Below are 23,704 nucleotides of genomic sequence, written 5' to 3'. Positions count from 1 at the left end.
TTTTCAATATTCTAAGACTTCTTTCAACTATCCTAGCTGATTTTTAAAGTATAATTTCTTGACCATGTTTATAATTCTGCAGCTTATGCAACACTCTTGGTTAGTATCACCTCTGACTTTCGATCCAGCTAAACTTCTGGAAGAGTTTCCCCGTTGGCTGGAAAAACTTTCTGCACGCCATCAAGGCAGCATTATTATAATTATTGACTCTATTGATCAAATACAGGTATGTTTTCAATATTTTTGCCATTTCTCAGTCTAACAGGAGTCTTGACTATTATAATAGGTTCAACCATAGCTATGTAAAAAAAATATTAGTGTTTGCTTTGCTCTGGAGAGAACATAGAGAAAATAGTTTTGTAAAAAGAACAGTTGAGTTATTTTTGTAGATAAATTTTTTTAGGGTTGTTTTGGTATTTTTCTTCTAAATTTTATCTTTAAACCTTTGTTTTTGAGCAGTCTGGTTACATTACTTGTCCAAAGATTCAAGGCTGTGAGCTGACTTATTGGGCATGTAAATAGCCTTGTTTTTATGAGGTGAACATTTCAACAATAGCATTCTATCTGCTTTATTTAGTGTACAGTTATGCTGATATGTATAAGTGGGTCATTTAGTACTGCCTAGAGGACCAGATCATGAAAGATTTTAAGGGACACTGGAGAATTTAAGACTCCGGATTGCACAGTTAATGAAACATAGCAACTTCTGGCATTGTTTTGAACAACCTCTGTGTTAACAAATGAAAATTTGTTTTTAAGCAAGCTGAAAAGCATATGAAGTGGTTGATAGATCCACTGCCAGTGAACGTGAGAGTGATTGTATCAGTGAATGTAGAAACCTGTCCGCAGGCGTGGAGGTATGTTATATTTCCGTGATGTGTCAAAGTATCCTGGCTTAGAATTATTATTTCAAATTGCAGTTACTCATTGAAGAGCAGATAGATTTGTCAAGATGTGGAGATTTAATAGGGTAAGATTTTGCAATCTATGAGGAAAATGAAAGCGTCTCTATTTTAGCTGCAATGACAGATTTTAGCTGTTGAAAAACCAGATTTTTTTTTTACTGTGATGGATCTATCCACATAACTGTATGAAAAATGATACTAAATGCAGTCAGATGCACATCAAGAACTGCAATACCATGATGTAGATTCAGGATAAGGCTAAAAGTGTAAATTCTGCTTCAGATGAATTTCATAGTAGCAGGGGAACAGCTTCAATTACTGCTTTGATATAAATCTTTAAAAAGCCCTGGAACACTGATGTCTTTTTTTACTTTTTTGTGCTATCTAATAAGGTTCAAATATGGCTTTGTTCTCTCTTACCAAAGGTTATGGCCCACTCTTCATCTTGATCCACTGAATTCCAAAGATGTGAAATCTCTCATTAGTGCAGAATGTAACTCTGCAAATGTTAAATTGACTAAAGAACAGGTATGTCTGTCGCAGTTTTCTAAAATACCTTACTCTAGTATAACTTTTAATGAAAACATGGAAAGATTAAATAAGCCCAGCTGCCAGAGTAAAACATTATATTTAACTAACTAAATATGATTGTTCAAGATAGCATGAAGTTTGAGTATTTTTACCCCATGGCTCATAGCCCTGAAACACAGATGGAACAACACAACTTTTTAACAGAAAAGCTGTGCAGTTGTACATACTGCTGTAAATGTGATATTTTATTTTAGAACACCAGAAGGTTTAATTATGTTTTAATGAATTCTTTTTGCATAATACTGTAACAATCACTGAGAAATTGGGAAAGTCAGTATTTTACCTTTGCCCTTGAGACTGATTCTGTAAGGTAACCTTCATGTTGAGATATAATGTTAGACCCTAACTCTTCATCTTAAATTCAAAGAGATTTTCACTCATATGCTCCTATAGCTGGAAATGTGTGCAGTATTTTGTGTACTACTTACTGTGGTATAATCTTCAGATGTTCCAGATAGAAGAATATCTAGAAGTTTTGTTTTCTTCTCAGACAGTGAGTGTTTTATTTGTATGGTTAGTTTCATCTCAGTTCACAGATGATTATTTAAAATGTTGTAGGAGAAGAAGCTTGAGAGACATTGCCGTTCTGCCACAACTTGCAATGCTTTGTATGTCACTCTCTTGGGCAAAACCATTGCTTGGTAAGTTGAGGTGTTTTGGAAATTACTATGGTCATCACTAGATTAGAAGACTTCAAGTAGGTTAGCCTTTTGAAATGCTTTCATTTGATACAGAATTAATCCTGTTAAGAAAAATGATGGAGAAGTTTTACTCTTCAGTGACTCTGAATGGAACAGGAACAGAAACCAAAGAGTGTGAAGTCGCCAGTTTGATACTAAGTGAATCCAAGTAGTTATATCTACTTGTTTTCAGCTCTTCTATTTCTATTTTATTTTAATTTGTTCTTCTTTATGTGTGTATCAGTTGCTTCAGTGGTTTTTAAAGGTACTTGGAGGATGCTGGTATTGTGTTGTTAAACAGTTAAATTCAGGTGTGTTGTATTTACTGATGTACCACAGAGTTTGCCCCATAGATTTTTAATGCCACAAGGAAGTTCAACAACTGCTTAGTTTAACTTCCTGCATATGGTCCTTAGCCTTGTAATTCCTGCTGTGGAGAAAATTAATCTTCCCTGTTGTGCAAGAAAATACCTAATAAGTGCATTGGCTTCTTATTAACCTAGACTTCATCTTGTTGAAAAAGATACATTATTAGTTAAGAGACTCCCAGAAGATGATACACTAATTGGTAATTTACTCCGGGTGACTGATTTCATTATTTTTGTTCACGTTTTGTGTTCTAGAAGACTTAATTTCTCCTGAAAACTTGCTTTGTAAATGCATTAAATGAAATAGCAGCATGTGGTTTTATCTTTATCCATCCTGATGTTCTTACTTGTACTCCTGCTGAAGAAAAGAACACTGCATCCTAGGTTATTTAATAAAACTGTTGCAGCTGTTTAGAAAAATCAGACAATATGACAGAAATTGGCTTGCAAGAACTCACCTCTTCTGTGTTTAAATCTCACCAGGTGCTGTGCACCTTTTGAACCCAGTAGGAATCCAAAGAATATTTGAGATAGAGCGCTTCTGTAGTTTCAAATCAATCTAACTCAGCCAAATTAAATATGTTAAACCTTACCCTTTTTGTCCTTCTGCTCAGTGTTGGAAATACAGGAAATATTGATGAGATTCTTCAGCAGTGTTGCCAGTGTCAAGACACGGTGTCACTGTACAGGCTTGTTCTGAGATCAATTCAGGAATCATTGCAGAGTGATAAAGAGAAAGATCTTTTGAGAGAGGTAAGCAGAGAATGCATCATGGTTTCTACAGGTAATGAATACTCTTCCCTGTAAAGAGCTTTTCTTAACTTAAAAGTAAATACAAATTTATCTTAGTTCATATGTATGATTCAGAGATTATTGTATATTATTATTATAGAAGGGACAATTTAATTAAATTGATTACATCTGTTGCATAACTATAGAATGTATGACTGCTTTGTGTTAAATATCAAGTGAGCTGTTGTCTCACAGAATAAAGCAGGATTTTTTCCTATGATGTGATACAGAATTAGCACTTCCTTGCTGATTACTACCATGATCTAGTGATTAATGACATTGAGCATAGTAAATGCAATCAAAACATGGTGGCTTGTGAATACAGACATTACTTATTACATTTCTGACTCCTCTTCCTACCTTTGCAGAATTTCCCTCTTGTGCAAAACATTTTTTTTAATTAGGACACAATACTCTTACTTGCTACTTTGGTTCTGGCTGCATAAAGACCCTCAGCATATTTTACTTAGATGAAAATTCCTCATGATTATGGAGTTACTCTCTCCCAGTGTGATAGAGGAAAGTCTGAGGAGCCATTTTTTTGTCCCAGAGTGTCCCATTTGATTCTTTATCTATTAGAATATTAAACCATTAACACCGAAGTATCTTCTTTGTGTAGAGGGAAAGGGTGTGTATAGGCAGGGTTTTGGCTATAAAATTTTTGGTTATACAGTTATCTCAGTGATAAACAGTCTTTTTCTTTAGATTTCAGTGTAACTAAGCTCTACAGGAAATATTGCTAACTGTATGAAATCTTGTTTACTGCTTCATGCAGATACTGTGTGTCATTGGTGTCAGCCACAATGGGGTGAGTGAATCAGAGCTGATGGAGCTTTATCCTGAGCTGACTTCTGCAGTGCTGGCCTCACTCCTTCATAGCCTGCACAAAATGTGTCTGCTGACATATGGCTGTGGTTTGCTGAAGTTCCAGCACCTCCAGGTAAAGTTTGTAATGCTAAACATGTGCAAGTGAAGCTCCAACCCCTGACTCCAAGCCCTGTTTTTTTAGAAAAGTTCTGTTGTTAGCTATTTAGGCCTTGAAATGTATGTTTGCTCATCCATTCTCCTTAACATGTGGTCAGCTATAGAAAGATCTTAAAAACTACCAGAGCTATGATAAACCAGTATTGATGAAAATCTGGCCTTTCAAACCTTTTGTAAATTTCTAATCTATTAATTGTTAACTCCATGCATCCTAGAAAACATTGGCTTCCCAAAAAAACAAGAATTGAAAGAGAAAGGAATACTGCTTGAATAACCACACCAGAGCCGTGATCTAATGTAGGACAATTTGTTTGTAGTGCTTTTGTCATTGAAAGATTTTTAGTTCTACAGCATGAGATGTGTTTCATCACCCTGTGTATCATCAGCACTTAAACAAATTAAGTGCATTCTCTTTCTTTTAATTATACTCTCTTTCAGGCATGGGAGATGGTAAAACTAGAGTATATGGAAGCAGGTGAAAATGTTATTTCTGCCTATAGACAAAGACTAGTGGAATATTTCACCATGCAGTTAAGGTAGGTCAGAATTCTTCAAGAAGTGCTAAATTGCAGATTTCATACCTCACAGATATTTTGGTTTCTTCATATATTTTCTTTGAGTTTAGTAAATTATTATGGCAAAATAACTATGCAAAATTGTCAGTTTAAAAGTTTACTTATTGATAGCTTTTAGTCTTGGAAAAGAATGAGGTCTGTGAAAGGGAATGGGCATATGATAAAGTGATCATGGGGAAATGTAGGGCATGAATTAATACCATATCAGTTATTTTGTGGTTTCCAACCCCATATGGATTTTTAACTCCCAGTAAATGCTAGGAAATTTGAGTTTGCTTGGGACTTGAAGCAGAAAACCACGGTCTTCAGCAAGCAATTAGCACATAGATAAGAGGAGATCTGGTAGAACAGCTGAACATCTACAAGTTCATATCCAGTTTGAAAACTCATTTGCATTTACATCCTGAGTTACCTGAGTCCCAGCTGTGGGCTGCCGTTTATTGCTCCTCCAAGCATCTATTGTTGCATAGCAGGAAGCCAAGAGGGCCACAGTGTGCCAGACAAAGGAGGCACAAAAAGACAGTGGGCTCCTGCAGGGCTGCAGTCCTGCTGGCAGGCATAGATTAGTCCATACGGGATGGAGAAGCAGCTTCCTGTGGAGTGCCTGGGGGTTCCAGTGCCTTCTGAAGTGAAATTAAAATGAACATATAAGAAAATGGAGTGCACAGGTCTTAGAGTAACCTGTTCTGACATTCAGGTGTGGAAATTGTATGCTTGCCTGGTTTTCACAGCAAATTGACAAGATGTTAGGCCTGTCGGAGTTTTAATTTTCATTTGTTTTTCTTTCAATAGTCAAGACCGAGTGACTTGGAGAAGTGCAGATGAACTTCCCTGGCTCTTCCAACAGCAGGGAGATAAGCAAAAGCTACACAAGTGTCTTTTGAATCTCTTTGTGTCCCAAAACCTTTACAAAAGGTACAAAGGTAGAAACTGCTTTGGCCATTATAAGCATTTCATTTTTTTTTTCAATATAAATCGGAAAGTGACAGATTCAAATAAATAGTAGAGCTGAAGTAATAGCAGAGGCTGAAGTGCTAAATGCTGTTTCCATATAAATAATGTATGTTTTCTATTCTGTTACACCCTGGGGGTGGTAAAGGAATAAATATTGCTGTTGAATAGTGTTATTCTCCATGGATTAGCTCTGTAGATGCTGTAGCATAACAACATTAGTGCATGTAGGCCTTTTTTCCTAAGCTAGTATTGGTCTGAATAGAGGGGTATCAGAGATAAGATTCTTTTCCTTGTTAAAACAGGGGACATTTTGCAGAATTGCTGAGTTACTGGCAGCTGGTTGGGAAAGATAAGAGCTCTATGGCAGCTGAGTATTTCAACTCTCTGAAAGAATATGAAAAAAGCAGCGAGGGAGAGGAAAGTATGATCTGCCTGGCTGATCTTTATGAGACCCTGGGACGGTTTCTTAAGGACCTAGGTCTTCTCAGTCAGGTAAGTACATTTAGAGATTGTTGTAACAGCAAAAAGGGAAATGAAGCCAAACTCAGTGTGTGCTTTCTAAGGCAGTAGTTTAGTTATTGCAGCATAGAGGATGCTGCCTGCTGCCCTCATGCTCTGGCCTTGGCTGTTACAGGCTGTAGCTCCTCTGCAGCGCTCTCTGGAGATTCGAGAGACGGCGCTGGATCCAGACCACCCCAGGGTGGCACAGTCACTCCACCAGCTGGCAGGAGTGTATGTTCAGTGGAAGAAGTTTGGAAACGCTGAACAGCTGTATAAACAGGCATTGGAAATCTCTGAAAACGCCTACGGAGCTGAACACCCTCGGGTGGCCCGTGAACTTGATGCACTTGCAACCTTGTACCAAAAGCAGAACAAGTAAGCTTAATTGTACTGCTAGTTTTGTTTTATGTGGAAGTAGTACAAAAAACATTAATAGCAAAAGTCTTCATCCTGAAGCCAGAATTTTTCTTTTTTTCTTTTTCTCAAGTTTCATATGTTCAAATGCAACCATGAGCATCCCCTCTCTATTCTTGTAGCAGGTCACATAGGAGGGGCCAATTTTTATGCAAGTTTAACAAAAAACTTGTAGAGATAAAGGAGAAATTGTCTGTCCCTAATCATTTTGTAAATTTCATATTTGAAAAAAAGTGCAGTTATTCTCAAGAATCTTAAATTTTCAAATCTGTACACTTAAGTAACTTAGAATCTTTCCAGGATGCTTATTGACACTACATTTGACATTCTTCTCACATCCAAATAACTACTTTCAGATATGAACAAGCTGAGCAACTGAGGAAAAAGTCCTTCAAAATACGCCAAAAAGCAGCAAGGCAGAAAGGCAGTCTGGTAAGGCAGTGCTTGATATTTAAATAGAGGTACAGGGCATGTTGCAGTTCTGCTAAACAGATGATAAATTGTGTCTCAGAGCTGACAATGCTCCAGGGTTTTTGATAATTGTGGGCATATATAGTGATGTACCTTAGTAGCAGCTTTGGTATGTACTTTCAACTGTGCTGGAAGTGGAGATGTATCAGTACAACTGGAATGGAGTTGAAAGAAGTGGAAAAGAAACAAGTGGATATGTACATTTCAGACGTGCAGAATTACAGCCGATACAATTGTGTGTCAAAGTCACAATGGAAAAAGGTGATCTCCAGAATAGTTGAGGCATTTGTCCTACAAGTGAATGCAGTGCTTACTGCAGTGGAAAATCCCAATAAAAGTATTAGGTGACATACAGAGTTTTCCCGTTTTCTTCTCCTGTGTTGTTTTTCAGCTACAGGGTTTCTGTTGTCAGTTTTGAGCTAAGAGTTTATCATGTAATGCCTGTACTGTAAGAGTCCAGCTAATAAATCCAGAGTTCAAGTTGTAGCTCTAATGAAAGTAGTAAAAAGCCACAAACATGTTGCTATTTCCACAGTGATTAAATAAGAATGAATTTGGTACATGAAGATTTGATCTATTTCTGTATTGAGTTCTTCTGCACAAATATTTTTATCAAGACTGCAAAGATCAAAAATAAGCAGAGTGCACTTTTTACTTTGATTTATTTTGTTTGTAAGCATTAACTTGTTTGCCCATTTTAAACAGATTGACGTGTAGCCTTGAGTAATATTTTATATGTGTTTTATGTGGTGTTTAGGATTGGAGGTTAAATTGATTTTAAATTTTGAGGTTCTAAACCTAAGAATTTGATCTGAACTCGTTATTTGAACTGTGGAGTTTAAGCAAATTAGCATCTGATACAGGGAGAGAGGTGTGACTGCACAATAACTTGTATTGCCAGGAAATTTTCACCAAAATGTCACTTTTTTGATGCTATTTGCTGATATATTTTAAGAAAGCATTTGCCATGTATCTCAAAAATAGAACTTAAGGAGGATTATTGTGCTACTTTGGCACCAAACTTAAGTCTTTTGGTTTTCTGTCTTTAGTGTTAAACTTCAAAGGTACTGGTGACTGGCTTACATTTCCTTCTTTTTGCTGTAGTGTGGCTTTGCTCTCCTGCGTCAAAGAGCCCTGCAACTGGAAGAGCTCACATTAGGCAAGGATACATCAGATAATGCTCGAACCCTGAATGAGCTTGGAGTTCTCTACTACCTGCAGAATAATCTTGAGTAAGTTGTACTGATTGTGACACATCCACTGAGTGTTCTCAGATGTCTGAATGGAAGCAGAGCAGTGAGATGTAGCACTGAATGCAAACAAGTAATCAAATACTTATCCCTTGTTCATACTACTGGTTTTTGTTCACTGTGAAAGTCACTCTTATTTTCTACTTGGTGCTGTTGGCATGTGGGTATTTACCAAGTTAGTGCACTTCCTGCATTCAGAATTGATGTCCCACAGTTAATTAGCCTTTGTTGTAAATTCCAGTTTTCTCTCAAACTTCTGCCTTCTCTGCTCATCTTCACTATTTTGTGACTCTCCTTTGCAGTGTTCATCTTTAAACAGTAGGATTGTTGTTTTTCTTTGACAGTATTACAGGAAGTCATGTCCTAAATATTTGTTGTGCTTGTGATCCATCAGCTGATAAAAGCCAGAAAGGGCCAGAACAGCACAAAGGTGTTCTAAAAGCAGTCAGAGATAAACAGGGGTGCTGAAGAAGGGGAATAAAAGGTGCAAGATAGTTCTGGTTGTATGTTCAACCACTCTTCACATCAACTTCTTTAGCTGACAGAGGAATATAAGCTATGTGTTATGAGGGAATTGTAAAGTCATCTAAATCCCATTCTAGTGAACTGAGTCTTTTCAGAGAACAGAAGTGCCCAGCAAAAAAGCACAGAGTGAATTCTGGAAGTATTTTTACTTCCAGTTCTTCCTGTACCTGATGTTTAAAGCACCCATAGCTTTTGGATAATTACAGAAGTATATTATTATTTAGTATCTACAGACAGGTTCATGATCTCTGCAGTGAATAATTGATTTTGGACATGGGGAGTTGTTGGACATGGGGAGTTTTCATCAGTTTACCCTCATGAAATGACTGATTATAGAGGAGTAATATTTTATCTAATCTCATACAAAATTAATATTCTATGTTATTCATATGTAGTTCCTGTTAAATGCAACCTACTTCAAGAGTAGCTGTATCTCCACTACTTCATAGGTGAGAAAAGGTATAAACTTTCTAGTACAGGTTTAAGGAATTTTTAAAAATGGGTATCCCTGCTCTGAACCAGCAAGTCCAAGACTTCATTTAGTTAAAATGAAATCAGTGGCATAAAGGTATGTCACTTAATGAATAATTATTTGTCACACATGATCATACAGCCCTTGCATAGAGTGAACATCTTTTGACACTTGTCTAAGAGCTCCAGAATTGTACCTACAGGTCTGTGTATAAATGGTCATTTTTTTCCTCTAACGTAAAATATATTTTTCCAATTTACTAAGCTGACCTTTTGAGAATAGTATGACAAGGCTTGTGTGGATGTCATGATAAGAAGCTGCCTAGTAGTAATGGATGTTATCAGTCTTATGGGGGGATCACCTGTAGTTTTTATAGAGGAGCTGCTGTAAAGCTGAAATGAAAGCTGAAATAGTAGCACCCGACTGTAGTGAGATAAAACGTGCTCTTTGCTTCAGTGATGACATTATACAGTCTTTTCTACTTTGACAGTTCTGAACAGATTCTACTTTGAGTTTCCAAGGCTGAGTTTGTTGTTTCAAGCAGGCACTTCAGCCCATACAAATGTTACCAGCTTTAAAATATTGATGAACAAATATGTTGTGTAGGACAGCAGAACTTTTCCTGAAGCGCTCCTTGGAAATGCGGGTACGAGTCCTGGGATCTGACCACCCAGACTGCGCGCAGTCCCTGAACAACCTGGCAGCCCTGTACAATGAGAAGAAGCACTATGACAAGGCTGAGGAGCTCTATGAGAAAGCTTTGGACATCAGGAGGAGAGCCTTAGCTCCAGATCATCCCTCCTTGGCTTACACTGTGAAACACCTAGCAGTGCTGTACAAAAAGATGGTAAGCACACACCTGTTACCTCTTCTGATCACTTAAATTAACTGTAATGTCTTTGTCTTAATGGAAAAGATCATGTTTTAGGGCGTAAGAGTAGTTCTTTTTACACAATGACCTTGAACTTTACAGTCAGTTTTAAGGGAAATTTTTAGAATTATGAGGGAGATAGCAGTTTACAAATAAACTGTCTGGCTGAACCACCTTCAGCTTCTGTTGACTCAGTGAAAGATGAGCATTACTGCTGTGCAAAATGCACTATGAGGAGTAGAATTAACAGGAGTAAAATTAACTTCTGCATTTCATAACTTTAAAATGTGTTATGAATATTTGTGTTTGTAGATGGTTGTTCTAACCGTTAGGTATTATTAGTTTAATAGTGATATAATGTTTCCAACAGTTGAACCAAGATTAAGTTCAGTGGGTTATAAGAATTTTATTTATTTTATATTTTCACATTTTACTGTTCTTCAAAGAGAAAAAAGACCTTGAAGATAATCTCTTAGATAAAATTTGCTCATGTTTTTGTGAAATAATTCTTACCTGCTATTGTCTGCATTAAATGGTTTTAGGTCATGTTATTTTCTGCTCACTTCAGCTTCTAATTTTCTTGCTGCTGGAAGCTGCAAAGCCACTCAATATTTGCATCAAAAACATCTTTGCTAGTTTGATGGAGTGCAAATTAAAAGTCGGCAGAGACATTATTTTGATAAAAAGTACAACTGAAAATTCTTTTTACAGCCTTCTTAATGAGACACTCATGGGGAAAAAAATAAATTAAGAAAGGAAGAAATAGACCTAACTGAGAAACACATTAACTGGGAGTTGAATATGCCCAGTATTTTGGAAAATTAGGTTCTAATAAATAGTCAGGATAAATAATCTATGCAGAATATATGTATTATTTAGCAAAGTTTATCCCCTTATTCTAGAAACAATTAGATCTTCTCCAAGGCTTTTGTTTAAAATAGTTTTTGCTGTTACCATCTTGATACCAGAAAAATGAATCATTTTTCCCCTGTTATTTCTAGGGAAAACTTGACAAGGCTGTTCCTCTGTATGAGCTAGCAGTTGAAATTCGACAGAAGTCATTTGGCCCAAAACACCCGAGTGTAGCAACTGCTCTGGTAAACCTGGCTGTCCTTTACTGTCAGATGGTAAGTTTTTCATGCCTAACATTTATTTTTCCTGTCTTAGGCTTTTTTATGACCTATATCTAAATGAAACAAAAGAAACTTGATTGTATTGAAAAGGGAAATTCCTTATAGCATTTTCAAATTCTTGGGTTCCATTTTAAACATTGAAAGCGTATTTGGCAAGGAAAATGTATGCAGGGAAGAGATAATTGGTGTGAATGGTAGGCATGATACTGCATCTAGGAAGCACTGATACTATGCTGGCAAAAAAAAAACCCACGTAATACACATCTGTAACAAAGAAACTTTCTGCTACCCAAAGAAAAAACAGATTGAAGCTTTGCCTCTCTATGAACGTGCACTAAAGATTTATGAAGACAGCTTTGGTCAAATGCATCCTCGTGTAGGGGAAACACTGAAAAATTTGGCTGTGCTAAGGTAAGATTATATGCTTCAACCCTATTAATGCAAATTACTGCATGAAACAAAACATCTGGGCTTGTGTACTTTCTAGGAAAGTAGAGACTTTTAAGTATACTATTTTGATAGTATGGTGTATATTTCAATTTAAATAAATAGAGAAACTTGTTTTATTTGCTTGTTTCAACTTTGTTTTGCTCTTTTCCAAAGCTATGAAAGGGGAGACTTTGAGAAGGCAGCTGAACTTTACAAGAGAGCTATGGAAATAAAAGAAGCAGAGACTTTGTTGATAGGTGGAAAAGCAACTTCCCGACACTCATCAAGTGGAGACACGTTCAGCTTAAAAAGTGCATTATCCCCAAATGCTTTGCTGGAACATGGACAAAGGTGATAAAACCTGCTCCAAGAAAAGGCAGTCTCTAATGATATTAGTAGACAGAAAATTACTAAGACAAATCCATTTTTCTAAGGATTATGTACTGTTTTGGGACTGATGCCTGTCTTCATGAATTCTGCCTTAACTTTGCAGACTGTATGATACAAAGTGAGCTTCCTTCATTGTACACGGGTACACACATTATTTACTAGCTCAAGTTGTAGCTAATAGCAAAAACTTGATGCCTCCAAGCCTTAGTGCCAGGACTGTAACAAATTAAGCTGAAACACTTGTATAAACTTTAAGAGGCATTTCTTATTTCTGTGTTGTAACAGCATGGCTTAGAGGATTTGTGTATTTTTTAATCATCAATCCTTCCTGCCTTTTTACAAGCCTTTAAAGTTGCTTCTGAAGAAATGGTAATTTTGAAAAAACTTTGAAAATATTGTTTAACCTCAAGTTTTACCTGCAGGGTTATTTCAGTTTAAGCAAAGTTTCATTCAAGGGAGTTGTGCAAAATTAAGTGGTTTCCTTGGGAAACTAGGGTATCTAAATATATCATCGTCATGTACAGATAAAGCTGTTGTAAGATTCCACTCTTCAATAAAAGTACTTCCAGTGAGGAATCAGAATGAGGATGATTATGGCCAATTTCGTGTTCTTAAACCTTTAGCAAACTTTCACTAGGATTCTTACTGAATCCCTTAAAATATAAGAATGTTTGTATTAGCTGGGCAAGACTAGTGATGCACAATAGTTTGCCATCAGATAAAGAAATATTAATCAAATCTACCTGCCTGTTGTATTTCTTACTGAGTCGTTGGAAGAATCAGTCTGAGTTCTATTCTCATTCAGTCCATAAATGTATGCAGCAATTTAAATACATACTAGAAAAATACTTTTTTATTAAAAAAAATGTAAGTGGAAAATGATTTGAAACCCTACTATAATATTTCAGAGGCAACTAATGTTAATTTGATCCAGTTTTGAAAATGCAAATGGCCTTCACTTCAAAGGAGTACTTGCCTTCCAAGTCTTTTTTTCTCTTTCATAATAGAATTAAATATTACTCATTCCAGCCCTTGTTCTGATTAGGAGGAATTTAATATTTTGGTAATGCAGTAACTTGGCAAAAGAAAAGGTATATAAAACTGACACCACAAATATAAAACCCAAATTTGATTTTTAAGGTTAAGGTTTTATTGAAAACAAAAATCAAAAATAGTTATTGAAGGTGTTACAAGAGAGCACTAAGAGTTTACACTTTGTAATAGCTCTCTGGATATTTTCCTCTTATTCAGAAAATGGATTTGTAAGCACAGCAAGTTACCTCTCTATTTTAGCCACCCTGAAAAGTTTTGAAAATTGGAAAGTTCTTTGCAGGATTGTCACCACTAAGAAGAGAAGCAGAAGGCAAGAAAAATAAAAACCCCCAAACAAAAATACCCAACCCTCTTCCTCTCCAAAACCTCAACCTACTGTAATTCTCTCCTCTAAAGAATTATCAGATGTCTGGTCTAGCTTGTCCTGTCTATTCTGATTTTATCATCAACAATGGTACATCTTCCTCTCCTAAATAGTTTCCCTTATTGTTGCTAGTTTAAATAAGAAGTTACTTTCTAGATCCTCAGTTTTACTGTTGCTGAACTGTTACTTTTCTTGCATTGGGTAACTTCTCTCCAACTTCCTCATAGGTTGCAGGGTTGGTTTTGGAATAAGAAAAAAATTAAAATAAAAAATTGGTCCCTAAAAAGTAGCAGATCCCAACCATCCATTGTCCTTTACCAAAGAGGGTGAGGAACCATGTGCCTATCCTGTGAACCCAAAAAAAGCTTATGAGACAGCTGCCATGGAGCTGTACTTCACAGACAGCAAGGAAAAGTCATTTCAATGTATGTGATATGCCAGCTAAAACTTCTGTGTAGGACAACTCCACCTCAGAGGGTCACCAGTTTCAATGGAGATTTAAATACACTGTCAGAAAATCAACATCTTACTAATGTTTACGTGACACTGTAAAAACTGAGCACTTTTAAAAGATTGCCCAAGAAACAAAGCCGGACTTAATTATGGCAATGTATTTTGTTAGTTCATAACCAAAGAAACAATAAATATTCTATTGTGTTTTACAGTTAAAAGTAAATGTACTTCCTTAAAGTACATTATACTTGTAAACATCTTTTAAATTAAAAAAAAAAGAAGCCTTAATGCTGCTTTTTTTGGATGCTGTTTATTTTTAAATAATTTAAACCATTGACACATAAATCATCTTTTATTTATTTTCTGATTATTTCAAATTCTTCTTGTATATACAAGTTCAAAGTCTAAAGTAACACAGGAACCATTTTCTGTACTCTCTAACAGGGCATACAAAAATGTATTAATTCCCTCATAAAAGTGTACTTGAAGTTGCCTCTCATAAAGCTGTCAATCCTGTGATAGCAGCCAAATAGTTTGGAGTCAGGATGAACTGAGGTGTTGTAGAAATGAGTCGGCCATTTGCCTAAGGATCTCCAGATCCACACAGCTGTGCACCTGACTTCTATTGTTCCCAACAGAAAGGTGAAAGTCCTGCAGAAATGTAACACATAAACTGACAGTGGATCAAGCTAATGTCGACTTAGTGACACAGATTCAAGTATCTACCTTTTTAATGGTCTCATTAATCTATTTCCTGTTTCTTTGCAGTTCATTTCTAAAACCTGGTTTCTCCAAAAGAGAACTCAATCCGAAAAAGCCACTTAAATTTTACAGTATAATGTCCCACACTCAAAACCACCCAAAATCTCCCTCACTGGTTTTAGAAATTATTGTTCTGTGTATAATATAATATGATGTCAGCTGTGGAGGAAACTGATTTTGAATTTTGTAACCATTACTTAGAAATGAAACATTTTTTAAGCTAATTATTAGTATAACTAACAGGTATTCATTCAGCTGCCCTAACAAACAGAAGCACCACCATGGTATTGCTGTCTCTTTTCTTTTTAGTGGAATACTACTACTACTGCCATTACTAGCTGGGTCTGTGTTGGCTGCATCAAATTGTGGAAAAGTTTTTTGAAGAGCCCAATTTGGAAGTATTTGTATTATACTTCCAGGGCTGAAATAATTAACAAGTTCTGGATCAGATGCCCACAGTAGTTAAAATATTTGAAACTGATCCTTCCAGTTCTGCAGGGTACTGGTGCCCCAGGATGCAAATATTTACAGGTCAGTTTAACACGTGTCCATTTAAAAGGTTTTCTGACTGTACTTATGTCATTTACAAGACAAATACAACAGGTGAGCTACTCCAATGAAAATATTTGCAAAACTAAAAATTTATAGCATCTTATTTTAGAAGACTTTCTATGCAAACTCAGACTTAATATAGCCCATGTGAAGGGGAGTGAGAATTATAGTTAGACTTCCAGTAACCAACAAAAATATTTAGATTTCTGAAAAGGGAGTCTTTTCTCTCCCTTTTTTTTTTCAAATGCTGATCATAATTTTGTCATGAAAAGTATCTGCCAGACAAAATAGTGGCATGCTGCTAATGTAATAATAACAAAAGACTTCACTGTCTTACAGTATACTCAAAAACATCACATACAAAACCTAGGCAGCTGTTTAAGGACAAGCAGGAGTAAAGCTGCATTGACAAAGAAAATTCCATCTCATGGATATTTAAGGCAGATGAAAAGGCTTATATGTTCTCATTACTCAGAAAAAGTAGCCACAGCACAATCCATGCCAAGACTTTAGACCAGTGAATGACAACCAAGTAAAGTGCCTGGAAACTCAGGAGCAGCAATATGAGAGAGGCATTATCATCTGCCCTTCACCCACTCAGTCCTATTACATGATAGGCTATATAATGTGCTGAGCCTGCTTTTTTAGTTTATCCAGGTCCTTTTATTTGCCACTGAATATCTGGACACTAGCAATGCTGAGAAACTAAAATTTACAGTAGCACAGCTCTATCTGTTAATAAAGACATGATGAGAAAACAGAATATAAACATGTAACTCTGTGTCCTTCCTGCCCCTGTAACCGTTGTTTCATCAGAAAATGTAAGCTTCAATGGAGGAAAAAAAAAAAAAAGGAAAAAAAGTAAGAAGTCTGGTCTTCTCAAAATCCAATGTCCATCCAAACTCATGAAAGTTGCACTTAGTATTTGTTTTTCTACATGTTTCTCATTTTGGCCATGAGTTCTTCTAGGCTTTCTTCAGACTCTGCTACTGTCTCCCCACTTATTAAATTCTCTTCCTGTTAGGAACAGGAAGAAAAAGTTGTCAACAAATAAAGTAAACAAAAAAAAAACCCCACAAATCAGCTTTATTGCTGTTACACCACACCATTTTCCTAGAAGCAGGCACTCAGTTGTGAGATTAGGCCTAAGTGATTAAAAGCTTCAATTGTAAACTATTTTGACTAGGAGTTAGAATGTTCTTACTGCAGGACATTCAGATTCTATGTTCCCCAGGTATACTCATTGCTCTTTGACTACATACAGCTTTTACAAGATATGTATAGTAAAAGTTAACTAGTCACCAAAATATCAACTGAGAAAGTGATACCTGCTGCCCTTCACCCAGCCCCCAAATGCATTCATTCCTATCCTCTCAGCAGTACATTCAAACTAGCATCCCCACTTAAAGAAGTATCTTTCCCAGGAACACAAAAATGGACAATAAAAAAGAATAATCAAATGAACTGAGGTGACATTTAACTGGAATTGTTCAAGATGGAATGCTGTTTTAGGTTTAAAGGGTAACCAAGCTGGTTATTACAAATTTAATCTACAATGTGTTTTTCAAAAATTCATAAAGAATAAGTACATTACCTTGTCTGGGATAGTATATGCTACACTAATTCCCTCAGGAAGCTCAGGTACTGGACCAGATGCAGCCTTCAGCTCATCTTCTGAAATTTCTGATACTAATTCTATGCCTTTGCATTAAAAGGAAACAAAAACTCCATTAAAGTTCTTTAATCGCCAAGTCATCACAGTAATAGGAAAAATGCAGCTACTTTGCCAAGAAAGAGGAAAAATGCAACTACGTTTCCAACTACTTTCTAGTTCCCTTTGTGAACTAGAAACACCTTTGATTTCAACAACTTCATTCCATTATCAATAGAAAATATTTTCCCTTTACTATATACAAAATAATTCTATATAGACAACTTACGAACTGGAATGGCATCTCTTCCTTGTCCTTACCATTTAAACTTTACCATAAGAACACTTCTCCCAGCTGTAAGATAAGATGATTTTCTATAGCATGTAATAAACAGAACATATATTTCCATTCTTAAAATGGCTATATAAAACACATTTACCATTCCTTAAGATAATTCCTTCTAATTTAAAACCCTCAGAGGAATGTAAAAATCCCTGGGATGCCTCAGCACAGTGCTTATGGAAATGACAACTGCCCTTTAGTATATTTAAAAAGAATATGCAGTTAATACATCTTCTTATATCTCTCTCATCTACAGAACCATCCTCTGAGGAAGTTTTGTATTCAAGCAGCAGTTACATTTTGAGCCTAAAAAACCATACTGCACTCAAATCATTGCACTCAAGTTGTAGTAAAATTACTTTCAAAACTTGTGAAAAGCCAACAGTAAAGTTATAAAAAAGCCACAGTGTAAGTTATAAAAAATAGGAACTAGAATAATTATATCTACCTTAAACTGTGTTCACCCAAACTGAATCTCAGTGTTTGGACAATAATTTAGTCTCCAGGTGACAACCTACCCCAGTCATTGTCTTCATGTACTATTTCTTCTTCCTTTTCAATTACTTCTTCTTTTGGTCTTGCAGCTTCTTTTTTCTGGAGGGAAAACACAAAAAAATAAACCCCTCAATAACCAAAATTTAATAGTCCAATTTCCAAAAACAGCAAAGAAGTTGAAGCCTAATATTCACATTTTTTTCCAATATGTAAGATAAAAAGGTTCTAAATGGTGACTGCTTAGGAACAAAAAGGCAGAATACCTGCAAGTTCAAAAAAAAACATCAAACCCATTAACACTCAGAAACATATGACTGCTAGAAAAGTTTGCATTCAGTTAAGTAATATTTTCTTCTACATAATTGCTCAACCTTTCTTCCTACCCTTTACTTTTAGGTAACTGTAAGTACTGCATATTTAGAAACATGTGCAACCATCTGAAGATAACTGCTGCAAACTGGAGGAGCAACGAACATTTTCTTTTACTGTAGATTTGCAACTTGCTTTGTTTGCTAAGAAAAGGGAAATAAAAAAATCAACACACAAACCCAAACCATTTTTACCTTATAATTTTCTTGCTGTTTTCTGCAATTGTGGTCGCTACATTGGGGGTTTGGCTTCATAGACATAGTTGGGAAGAAATCCTGCATTGCATTGTAACCAAGATAGTAACTCACAGTACCAAAATTTAACAGGTATCTAGAAACACAAAGAAGGAGCTTGTAATACAGGTGTAAACCTAAAACTTAAGTTGTTCAATGAATAATTTTTCCTTAAAGAACTTTTAGAATACACTTTCAGACTCATGGAGTTGTAGAGTTACTGTAATTGCCTTAAATCCAGTTATGCTGTAGTCAGCTGGCAACAGAATAACTGGATCAATACAGAATCCCATCTTCTCATGGTGTGTGAGAATAACTCAGCTACAGACAAGAGAATTAATTTATTCTTTGTCCATGTACAAAATTCCAAAGACAAGTCAGCACTGTAGCATTTTTTTATGTATAACTTAATGGTGCCAATTATAGCATGTTTAAGTATTTAAATATTTTGTTGTACACATCAATAGCGACAACTCAGTCACTTACTTGAGAACATTCTGCACAAGCATTCCTGCCACAACACCCATGGTTGTAGGAAGACTGGCTGCACAAACTCCTTCTCGTTTCAATGTCTTCTCATCAATATTTGCAGCTACTACCAGGGGAGGAGCACACTGAGGGGCAATAGAGAAATTAAGCTGTAAAAAAGCATTCAAGAAATCCCACAGAATTTTAAAGTACTGCATCAGTAGTGCCAGGATCACACTCACAAGGCCAGCTAATCTTCACATTCCCAGTCCTGCTCTAAAAGGCAAGTGAGCAATTCAGCAGAGCACCACGTACCGCAAAACAAGCGGATTCACCAGGGATGATCAGCTGGATGTGTCCTGACACTGCATTTTCACTCACTCCAGACTCCATCCAGATTTGTCCGAGTTCATTGCAGGCCTTATAAACACAGAAACACACACATCAGCACTGCAGAAGCCTAATGAAAAGAATAGGAACCCAAACAACTGGGAGTCACGAAACACATCCATCTCCCTGCTTTCAGGCAAAGGGGCTATGGTCAGAAAAACGTACATGAAGACATAGAAGATAAATAATTTATCAAAGGACAAATCAAACAGCAAATTAAAGTTGCCCTTATGAAGCCAGCCTTTTGTGCTTTCCTGAGGACCTGTGATGTTCTCACACGTACAGACATTAGTGACCCAGTCACAGCACACTACAGAATATAATTCCACAAACTATTTTTAGAGGCTTGGTTACAGTGTATCTGTGTGCCTTCCCTGCCTGCAATTTATGGATCAAGTCAGCTGAAGGCTAACAGAAAACATACATTTGGCACATACCCTACATTGGCTGCTACTATAAAGAAAATCAGTTTGATTAAATAAAAAGCATTTTTAGTATACAAAAAGTCATGTGAAGTACAATTAGCTATAGAAAATCTTTAAAAGGTTGTAAGATTTAACATACCAGCCTTTGAAAATGCTGTTATATAAACTCCATATAATTACTGTTAGAGTAATTAGAAAAGACAGAGTTTATGATGCTTCCATCTTTTACTAACCATAAGTTGATAGTAACTTTAAAGTCTTTAGTGATATTTATATTTATACACATAAAATGGGTTTATAAATACTGGGTAAAAGCTCAGATTCCTCAGGTCAAGGGGGACATTTCTTAGGAAATTATTTTTAACTTCCTGTCTTTTCTACAGTTCTACAATTCCTGACATTATTTATAGGAGAAAACAGACTTCCACAAGCTTGTGCCTTGGGTGGCCTTACCGTGTTAATGGCCATGCGAGCTTCAAAGTTGTCCACACAACTCAGAACCAGATCCACGGGCTTCCCTTCCTCCAGTGCACCATTACTGAAACAAGCATCAGAAATTTACAGGAAATTGCCATCAGAACAAAACACCAACATGGCAACCAACATGCTGCTTTAGAGTACAGAAGGCCAAGAAAAGTGAATTTCTAACAAAGCTTGTGCAAATGCAGTACAGGACACAGCCAGCATCTCAGATCTGCAGTAGAAACAACACCATGCTGAAGCTGGGATTTAAATATATGAGCATTTTAGACTGTTTTATATAGTATGCACTCACAATACAAAGTACTAGAGAATTTTATCTTTGTACCACAGAACTGCAAATGGTGCAAGTTATTTCAGATCTCTGTGAGATGCACTACTTTCTCCTTTCATTTTATAAATCATACCTGAAAACTACTACAGAGCACTCAAGATATGATCTGATCTGTTTTTCATAACACATCTAGGCAGGAATGTCTTCATATACATACATTTCCCAAAGGTTTTCAATTGGAAGTTATTAAATTGAAAAAGAGCCCCATCAAGAAATACATGAGGCTGTGTAAAACCACACATCAGCAGAATTTAGCAATATACTAAAGTTGGGGGATTTTACCTTATTCTATCCATGAAGTGCTCAAAGTTGTCCAGTGTTGTGATGTTGTAGTTATGTACTTCAAACTGAACATCAGGATTAATATCCCTTATGGAGGAAATAACAGGAGTCAGTGGTAAACAATACAATGATAATTTGCATTCTTCTCCCTAACTTCACGAGTGTTGCTACAGTCTTAAGTTTCCACTCCGAACTCTAGAATTCACCCATATTTGTAAAAATTCAGATTAGGTAAGAAAAAAACCCATAAAATATGGAAGTGATATTGTTTATACCAAACTTCTGAGCAAAACTGGCTGTACTTAAAAAGCAGACTCACATTAATGTTTTGGCCAGTACAAAAATGTCTTTGAAGTATCAATAATCCCCACAAATATTTTACACTCAAATTCCCAAATTAGATCATGCTCCTTTGCAAATTATTAAGAGTGAAACACTGGTTTTCTGGAGCAGCATCCTGGTTAAATACATTTTGATACCCACTTCTCCAAGTTATACCTCAAAGTATGTTCTGCTGCTTGCACTTTACTTAATCCAGCTTGATGAGGTTGGAAGAAGAGTCTGTTCATGTTTGCCAGTTCCACTTTGTCATAATCAAACAGAAGTAGCTACAACAAAGATCGTTTTAACATGTGTAAATCTCCAGAGATTCTGCAAACAGAGCACTGCGGCAATTTTGAAAAACAAAACTAAGACCAAAGCCATAGAAAACTCTCCCAACCAAACTCCCTCCCTTCAGAGGCCCATTCAGGTCACATACAATAGGTACTAACATCATAAGGATGTGAAAAACTGAACCAATCTTTTAAATCATTAAAACTAAGAATATTCAACAGATTAACCTATATGAACAGTATCACCTCTATTATCACCTTCCTACTTGCTGCCACACGACAAACTAATTTCTGTCATCTACTACATTTCAATTGCATAATATAAACTTGGTTCTTATAAGACTTTATCTGAAATACCCCCTCATTTTTCTTTATTTTGTTTGCCTTTGGCAGTAATCCTTTTGCAGCACCAAGATTAGAGAGATGGGTTCATAGAAGAATATGGAGATGACAAACATACAAGCAAGAATCACCCACATGATACAGAATCAAGACCTAAATAAATCAATTTTACCAGTGTAATAAAAATACAGACTCTTCATGTGCAATGTTTACACAAGTGCTGTTCTTGAGTGCTTTCTTCACAACATTTTTTTATTTGGGTAACATCAAATCAAATTCTTTACAAAGAGGACTGGTCCATCTACTATAAAGATAAAGAAGAATAAAAAAACTCTCATTACCTTACCAATGCCACACCTTGTCAGCATTTCAGCAGTCACACTGCCAACGCCCCCTACACCTACTACTGCAACTGTGAAGGTACGGATTTTCTGTAGAAAGAAATAATATGCAGATGAGTATCTCAAAAGTGATCCTCCCAGGGAAAAAAATTCAAGTAATGTTTCATTACACATAGACTCCTACCTCATAGTCTTTGACAATTCCCATTCTTTTTAATGCCATCAAGCGACTACAAAGAAAAAAGAAATACAACGTTACACAGAAAACGTTTTTTATGTTTCCAAGAACAACTTTGATTTTCAGGTATTTAAAATCACTTTTGCTTTTGAAATAACCTCACCAAGCAATAAACTCAAGCCTGCTGTTTCCATTGCAGTTGTGATTGCCAGCTAGGTACAGTCTGAGTGACAGAGCAGATGCTTTCCTATTTGCACCAGAGTCCTAACCCTGCAGAAACTCAAGCAATTATTCCTATGATAATATTGATGAACTCAGGAAGACACAGATATTTTTGTAAATGAATCCCTGACTTACAGAATGAAAGGTGACACTTTTTTTTTTTTTCCAGTAATGAACCATATGGCAGCAAACTATTGAAGACTTGCACTGTTTTCTGATCAATTTGATTAGATTAACATAATACTAAAAAAAAATAAACATAGGCTATTAAGTTTTGAGGCTAACTGAAAGCATTTTAAAGTAACATTTTATCCCTTTATGTCATTTTTCATGAAAGTACAAGTATCAACATGTATTAAGAAAAAATAAAACCAAATCCAAACCAACAAAACAAAAACCAAAAAATCAACAGATTTCTAGAAGGGAAAGGGTTTCTAAAGCTCGAGAATTACCAACCTCTAAAATAGGCAATTTGGAAGAATGAGAATAAAACCTCATATAATACCAACACCTGTCCCCTTTACTACCAAGCTAGCTGAAAACTCACAAGGTTTCCTCTCCCTCTCAGCCTGTATTGTAAAGCAAGATAATACAAAGTAACCCTGACATCCAGCCCAGCCAGCCCAGCCAGGTGGGAAATCCGAGAGCATCCCTCCCGGAGCAGCTGCGTCCTGCACCGCCCGACACCCTCCTGAGCACACCCAGCCCCATCCCTGAGACTCCCACCCGTCCGAGCCTCCTCCCGCTCCACCCCGACCCACCGCGGAGGATGGGGAAGGGCCTCCCCATTCCCATCCTCCGCTCCCTGACAGAGCCCTCGGAGCCCCCCGCGCACCTGTAGGGGTTGGAGTCGGTCACCTCGGCGCTCATGGTGTCGATGCGGGCCCGCGCCGCTGCCCGCCCGCGCCTCTCCCGGGCCAGCTCCTCCTCCAGCTCCCGCACGCGCCGCTCCAGCCGCTCCAGCCGCGCCGGCTCCGCCATGGCAGCGACACGTCCGCGCCCGGCCCGGGAGCTTCCGGGAAGCGCCGGGGCGGGGCCGGCCCGCCTC

At 36.8% G+C, this 23,704-nt stretch overlaps 2 protein-coding genes across 4 annotated transcripts in view; one reads left to right on the top strand and one right to left on the bottom strand.

The window, feature by feature from the left end:
- The window catches only part of NPHP3 (nephrocystin 3), a 29,897-nt gene extending 11,366 nt beyond the window's left edge, over nucleotides 1-18,531 (top strand). Inside the window, exons 12-28 of one of the 3 annotated variants that reach the window (XM_030265087.4) lie at nucleotides 83-226; nucleotides 760-857; nucleotides 1,331-1,433; nucleotides 2,055-2,137; nucleotides 3,159-3,297; nucleotides 4,112-4,276; nucleotides 4,759-4,856; nucleotides 5,688-5,810; nucleotides 6,152-6,341; nucleotides 6,484-6,725; nucleotides 7,121-7,196; nucleotides 8,340-8,467; nucleotides 10,089-10,329; nucleotides 11,355-11,480; nucleotides 11,782-11,897; nucleotides 12,090-12,266; nucleotides 18,375-18,531. In XM_030265087.4, coding sequence (XP_030120947.4) covers nucleotides 83-226; nucleotides 760-857; nucleotides 1,331-1,433; nucleotides 2,055-2,137; nucleotides 3,159-3,297; nucleotides 4,112-4,276; nucleotides 4,759-4,856; nucleotides 5,688-5,810; nucleotides 6,152-6,341; nucleotides 6,484-6,725; nucleotides 7,121-7,196; nucleotides 8,340-8,467; nucleotides 10,089-10,329; nucleotides 11,355-11,480; nucleotides 11,782-11,897; nucleotides 12,090-12,266; nucleotides 18,375-18,378 — 2,253 coding nt within the window. In that variant the 3' untranslated portion in view covers nucleotides 18,379-18,531. Of the gene's footprint in view, nucleotides 1-82; nucleotides 227-759; nucleotides 858-1,330; nucleotides 1,434-2,054; nucleotides 2,138-3,158; nucleotides 3,298-4,111; nucleotides 4,277-4,758; nucleotides 4,857-5,687; nucleotides 5,811-6,151; nucleotides 6,342-6,483; nucleotides 6,726-7,120; nucleotides 7,197-8,339; nucleotides 8,468-10,088; nucleotides 10,330-11,354; nucleotides 11,481-11,781; nucleotides 11,898-12,089; nucleotides 12,409-18,374 lie in introns of those variants that run through there. The other 2 variants (XM_030265086.4, XM_030265088.4) reach the window with 2 other exon arrangements.
- On the bottom strand, nucleotides 14,467-23,678 carry UBA5 (ubiquitin like modifier activating enzyme 5). Its single transcript, XM_012571724.5, has 12 exons — nucleotides 23,492-23,678; nucleotides 22,441-22,486; nucleotides 22,257-22,346; nucleotides 21,458-21,567; nucleotides 20,960-21,046; nucleotides 20,317-20,401; nucleotides 19,364-19,468; nucleotides 19,067-19,194; nucleotides 18,542-18,677; nucleotides 18,002-18,077; nucleotides 17,084-17,190; nucleotides 14,467-16,506 (listed from the first exon to the last, which is right to left on the bottom strand). The coding sequence occupies exons 1-12, from the start codon at nucleotides 23,635-23,637 to the stop codon at nucleotides 16,423-16,425; spliced, it is 1,200 nt and encodes a 399-aa protein (XP_012427178.5). The 5' UTR covers nucleotides 23,638-23,678; the 3' UTR covers nucleotides 14,467-16,422.
- Nucleotides 23,679-23,704: the final 26 nt, after the last annotated feature.

This window comes from Taeniopygia guttata, chromosome 2, assembly GCF_048771995.1.
Source record: "Taeniopygia guttata chromosome 2, bTaeGut7.mat, whole genome shotgun sequence".
Lineage (NCBI taxonomy): Eukaryota > Metazoa > Chordata > Aves > Passeriformes > Estrildidae > Taeniopygia > Taeniopygia guttata.
This window is presented reverse-complemented; position numbering and strand designations above follow the sequence as displayed.

Bases quoted from the DNA above. Each gene is read 5' to 3' on its own strand.
- UBA5 (XM_012571724.5), bottom strand. From the start codon at position 23,637: ATGGCGGAGCCGGCGCGGCTGGAGCGGCTGGAGCGGCGCGTGCGGGAG. The intron at 17,191-18,001 runs GTAGGTTGTCAC...TTTAATGCAAAG, and splicing joins ACATGAAGACAATGACTGGG to GCATAGAATTAGTATCAGAA. The intron at 16,507-17,083 runs GTAATGTACTTA...TGTTCCTAACAG, and splicing joins CATATACTATCCCAGACAAG to GAAGAGAATTTAATAAGTGG.